The sequence below is a fragment of the Gavialis gangeticus genome, unplaced genomic scaffold (assembly GCF_001723915.1).
Source record: "Gavialis gangeticus isolate Ggan-Ray unplaced genomic scaffold, GavGan_comp1, whole genome shotgun sequence".
Lineage (NCBI taxonomy): Eukaryota > Metazoa > Chordata > Crocodylia > Gavialidae > Gavialis > Gavialis gangeticus.
Window position 1 is genome coordinate 6785848 of NW_017729023.1, and position 5885 is coordinate 6791732.

A 5885-nucleotide genomic window follows, 5' to 3' on the forward strand; every position below is an offset into this window, starting at 1 on the left:
GGGGGGGGGGGGGGGGAATCCCCCGTGCACAGCAATGAAACCATTGTCAAACAAGCTTTAGTTAAACCGCCCCCCACTGCCATTTTGAAGCACAGGGTTGCTGATACACGAGACAGACACTGGCTGGAGTGCGCTAATTAGCATGCTCCAGCAGACTCAATTAACTGAGTTTGCTCCAACTCACAGTAATTACAGCATGTCAGAGCAGCCTCCTAGTGCATGTACAGGCACCCTGAGTGCCTACATGAGCACTTAACCATCTCTTGGATAAACTAAATAGATGAAGGTCTATTAGTCTCTCATTTCACAGCAGGCTCCCCAGACTTCCAATCATTTGGCCAACTCTTTTCTGAGCCCTTTCCAATTTGTGCAAATCTTTTTTTGAAATATGGATACCAGAACTGGACCAAGATGCAAGTAACAGACTCACTAACACCTAATACTGTGGTAATAAAACATGCCTACTTCAACTCAATGTATTTCTAATTCAAGCAATGCAACATCACATTTGCTGTCTTAGCAACTCCATCATACTGGGAACTCAGGTTTAGTTGCTTATGTCACTATGATCCTTAAGGTCTTTCACAATTTTCAAAATACAGTCTAGCATCCTATAAAAAAAAAGAGACTATAAATGTGTCAGGATCCTGAAAAACAGAGTCCCAGTTTCAGTTGAGGCCTCTGAGTCCTACCATAATATAAATATCTAATCATCACTAGTACTAACATTACTATGAATAATAAAAAAAGGTTTTTCCTTCCTATTTACTGAACAGATACAATATGAAATTTTCATTATTGTAATCTCGTCTTATGTCTCCATCTGCTGGGGATAGTTGAGAAGAAAGCATTCTTATACAAAAAGACACAAGCCAGATTCATTGCGCAAGTCTGAAACAATCTACAAGCAAGTGCAAAAAGCTTTATTCCTAACATATTGTCTATTTCTCCATTGTTACAGGTTTATCATGCCTTTCTGAAACAACTCACAAAAACTCTGGCTTCTTTACTATATCCAGGAAGAGCACACACCAACTGCAGATGCTTCCTCAGCCTGATGAAGGGTATTTAAACCCGAAAGCCTGCCAAGAAGAACCTTCCCAACTATTTGAGTTGGTCTAATAAAAAATATCAGATTTACCCAAAGACCCTTGTCACAAAAACAAAAGGCAACTAAGATATTTCCCTTCCTGTTTCCACAACTGGCTTTCTTATACAGTTGAGTGGAAGATACCTCGAGATACAAGCCTTTCCTGCAAATTTTGAGCTTCAGAACAAGCAGCATGCATTAGTCTTCTGGAAAGCAAAAATTTAAAGTTTATTCTTTTTACTTAAGCATAGCAAAACATACTAGCCAGGGCACATTTTTAAATTTGTTTTAAGCAGCTGAGTTGTGCCATGAATTTCAAGAAATTCCTTTAATCCACATACACTGCCACTTTCTCTTGAAATCACCAAGTTCTACCTATAGTCATGCTCAAGCCACAAATCAGACTTTGGGACTATGCATCTTTTCTGAATACTGACTATAGTCTTCCCAAAGACACCAAGGTCACTGTTCCTTTTTTCTTTTTTGATCAGGAAAAGTCCTCCCCCTCTTTTGAAACAAGAAAGCTTTAAAAAACAAAACAAAACCCAACAGTCACTTGTTAAACAAAAATGACCTTTTCTGTATCCTAAATCATAGCATGTTTTTGTTCAGGATTTCTCAGTTGTGCATCATGTCTCATATTTGGCACCCAAATTATATCTAAACCCAATAAAAGCATCTTTCAGCACACTAATAAGTTATTCCGACAGTCCTACTTCAACTAACAATTTTTTAAAAAGAAACTTACATCAGCCATTTACAACTATTTGGCTATTCAACTTTGGGAGGCAGAAGTAGGATTTGTTCCTTCTTATAAGTTCACAAACCAACTAAAAAGCTTTACAAAACTAGTCATATTAATATTTCTTTACAGCAGTTTTCCAGTTGTACTGTTTGCCTTTACCTATTTTAGATGGAAAGAGAGTTTCGTCATCCAGCTGATCCTGGACCCAAGTCATCAGGTAATCAATGTACTTTGGTGCAGAGCACTTGATTGGTTTCTTTATGTTTGTCCCATCTGCCCAGTGGTATTCATATCTGTACAGGAACAAAAAGGAAGGGTATTTCTTAAAAACCGTAAACTCAGTCATGTAAAAGCCTATAGGGGTACTTAAAGCCATACTAAACTAAGGAATGAACTTGTTTCTCATAATGCTTCCAGAGCTCTTATCCTGACAGAGTTCTATATTCCAGGCATCTATTTTCCTCTCCATGCCCCTACTGTAACTGGCCTTTCTTGTAGTGTTTTTAAATAGTTTGCATATATCATGCAAAGCCTATTCACACCCAGAACCAATCCAGCAAACAAAATCCATGCGAGCATTCCCTACAACAGTCAAAATGCTTACATAATTAAAAGGTAGCATAAGATTAGGTCTCTAAGCCTTATTTTGAGGTAGCAATTCCACTTATTATTGTAGTAAAGTAACGTATTTTAAACACAGTGATAAGGGGAAATACAAAAAACGTTACACAAATCCCTTTCATGTCAATAAAAATTAAGCCCCACAAATAATGTAGGCATCTAACTCCCCTCTAGGCCTCTAATTCCCATTGGAATCCATGTACATGCCTTTGCAGATATGCGCCTACATTCTTTACGTACATACCAACTGCAATGTTATCCACAGCAAAGAGGCTTTCCTTCAATTCTATTTCTGTGAAGCAAAAGTGTCTCTTCCCCTTCAGACTACCAAGTACAGTGTGAACAGTAAATATCAGTTAGAATCATCAGGGTGAGACTTTCCAGTCCAATTCAAGTATGTTAGGTCCAACATATTTATGAGACTGCTTTACCCCCAAGAGATTTTTCAAATGTTATAGACAGAACCAATATGGCTATTCTCTACCTAATAATCCCAAATTAGAAATCGTTTGAAATTTGGGAATATCATAATTAATATATCTATATTAAAGCCTGCTAGCAAGCTTTATTAAAGTCTGTATTATGAGCAAACATTAATTATTAAAAAACTAGAAATCCTCCCCATTCCCAAACAGCACTCTGGCACATGGACCTGAAGGAATTCCATCATTTGGGAAAAATACATTTCAGTTAGTATTTAAAAGGAAAGTGTTCAGGCTCCATGCTCCCCTTTAAAGAAGTGTACATGATTAGTGTGGTCTAGTGTACAAAGCACTGGATTGAGGCTAGGGCGATCTGTATTCTATTCCTAGCTCAGGTCTGCTGCCAGCCTGCTATGTGAGCCTGGACAAGTCACTTCCCTTGTTTGTAAAGGAGGCAATGATCTCTTCTTGGTAAAATGCCAAGATCTACTGTGAAATGTGCTGTATATAAGAACTTCATATTATTGTTATTAACATCTTATGGCAAAGAGCACAAATACATTATACAGCTGTACACCTTTATATGAAGGTTTTAGCCACATTTTTAAAATCAAAATAATCAGAGGTCAAGAAAACAATATACTTGAAAAGCTGAAAGAACAGTGAATATTTAGTCCAGAGAGCAAAAACTGGAGGCAGTAATAACAATTTTCAAAGACAAAAAGGTGGTAAACTGTTCTGTGTGTCCAGGGGACCAGGCAAGGAACTTCAGTTGCAACGAGGGGAGGCCGCTTATTAGGAAGCCCTTCCTAACTCTGAGGATTAAGCACTGGAACAGATTACCTAGAGAACTGTGGAATCTCCACCACTGGCAGCTTTTAAGTGCAGGTTAGACAAACACCTGTCTGGGATGGCTTAGACAGGGATGATCCTGTCTTGAGCAGGGATTGGACTATATGACCTCCTGAGACCCCTTCTGTTCCATTTTTCTATGATTCTGTATACAGTTAGTTTTACACCTCATGTCTACATAGTGTACATCACAGAAGAAAGTACAAAAGCAAGTGACCCCTCCGCCCCCCATAATTCAGATAATGCAGACGCAAGTCTTGAAGGATTTTCAAAAAGATAAGGTATTGGCTTTATTGATTCTGTTTCAGGACAGTGTTCCATACATTCAGGAAACTTCAGGTCCAAATAATTATGTCATCATCTGTCCAGAACAGTCTCTAGGAGTAAAAAGGACTGCTGAGCTTTACAGTTGTAAAATCCTCCCAAAGAAACCAATGAACCATATAAAAAGGCAGTACCAATGGTCTTCTAGATAAATGTTCAAAGAACACAGTTAGGTTAAAATCATATGCTTTTAGAAAGCGTCCTGGTTAGCCTGCACACTTGGTCTAAATTATTAAAAACTGACATAATTTAAAATTTTATTAACCACATACAATCTCTCTTTTTGCTACACCCAGTTTTGATAACAAAAGTAGTGTACTTTGTTTCATTTTCCATTATTAGTAGAATAACAGAATGCCATGATGTTTGGATTGCCAAGTGCAGGGGAACATTTGTTAAAAAAATATTCACTTTGGAACTAAAATTATGACAACATTTTCAAATACATTACAAAGAACTATGAAATGAAATATATTGAATGAACTGAATATATATAACGAAATATATTTTTATGTAAGGCCTACATTTTGGGCCAAATTTACGTCAAGGATGGCCTGTTCCAAGGTGTTTTCAGTTAAATCAGTAACAGGGTAAACCTTTTCACTACACAATTTCAGAAGAGATATCAACTTGTGTTCTCACCAAAATTATAAGTTGCATTCCCCCAGCCCCTTCCCCACCATGCGCACTGAGGCACACATGCAGCTGCCACTAGCCAAGGAACAGGGCCGCAGTGACAACAGTTGGCAGCAATCCCAAGCAAAAGAGAAGGAAAAAGTGGAGGCAAAGGTGCCACTGTGGTCACCACCCACTGCTAGCACCAGTGTCACAGCAGGACCCCATTGTTGTGCTCCCTCCCCTCCCCCACAATGGAGCTAGTGCAGTCGGAAGGGTAGAACTCCGTGCCACACAGCTGGGAGGGAGTGACAGGAAGGGGATGGGGGTGGACTGAGCAAGCAGCTGTCATCTGAGCCAGGTAGCAAAACCAAGCATCTCACCTGCAGTTGGCATGCACGGGGAGGGCAGAAATGCAGAGACAGAGCATAATCCTGGGTATTTGCTGATATTTAAAAAAAACTTGGACAGAGATGGGAGAACCCAAAAAGAGGACGTCTGGGAAAACCCAGACATATGTAGAGGTGCACCAATACATCGGTCCCATGTCAGATTGGCACTGATATAGGGAAAATTGATAGTATTGGAAATTGGCTTTTTTTGCTTGATGTGGCCGACAAATGCCTCATTCATGTGCACAGCTGCAGCATGCACATGGCCAGGAGTGCAGCCTGGCAGCTTGGAAAGCAGTATCTGGCTAGTAAGTCTGTTGTGGGGGAAGGGTAGGGGGAGAAAAGGAGCATGGGGGGGGAAGGGAGAGGGAAGATTGAGGTCCCCATGGTGAGGGAGGGAGTGGGGCAGGGGCAGCTCAGCCAGGGCGGGGCAGGGCGTGGGATGGAGCCACGAGAGGCTTGTCCGGGGAATGGCTCCCACTGCTATATGCACCCCCGGAAGGCATGGGGGCATGTGCCCCCGGATCTGCATGCGAGGTGGGCTGTCGCTGCGGACTTGGGCCAGGGATTGTGCTAGGCTCTTCCCAGTGGGGGACTAGGCCGGGCTGCATTGGCACTGGGAAGAGGACTATGGCAAATTTTAGGGTGGCTGCAGCCCCCCCATAGCAACCTCCCAGCACTGCCACCACCTGCCCTGAGCACAGCCCAGCCCAACCCCTCCCACCAAGAAGAGCCCAGCACAGCCCCACCCTGCAGCAGCCCACCCCACCCCATGTGCAGATTGGGGGGGGCATACCCCCTCCTGGGGTGCACGCAGAGTGGGA

At 41.6% G+C, this 5885-nt stretch overlaps 1 protein-coding gene across 1 annotated transcript in view; it reads right to left on the minus strand.

Annotated features, from left to right (window-relative positions):
• LOC109297167 (MOB kinase activator 1B) overlaps nt 1-5885 on the minus strand; it is a 31699-nt gene that overhangs the window by 3755 nt on the left and 22059 nt on the right. Inside the window, exon 4 of the mRNA XM_019516798.1 lies at nt 1995-2128. Within this exon, the coding sequence (XP_019372343.1) occupies nt 1995-2128 (134 nt within the window). The remainder of the gene's footprint in view (nt 1-1994; nt 2129-5885) is intronic.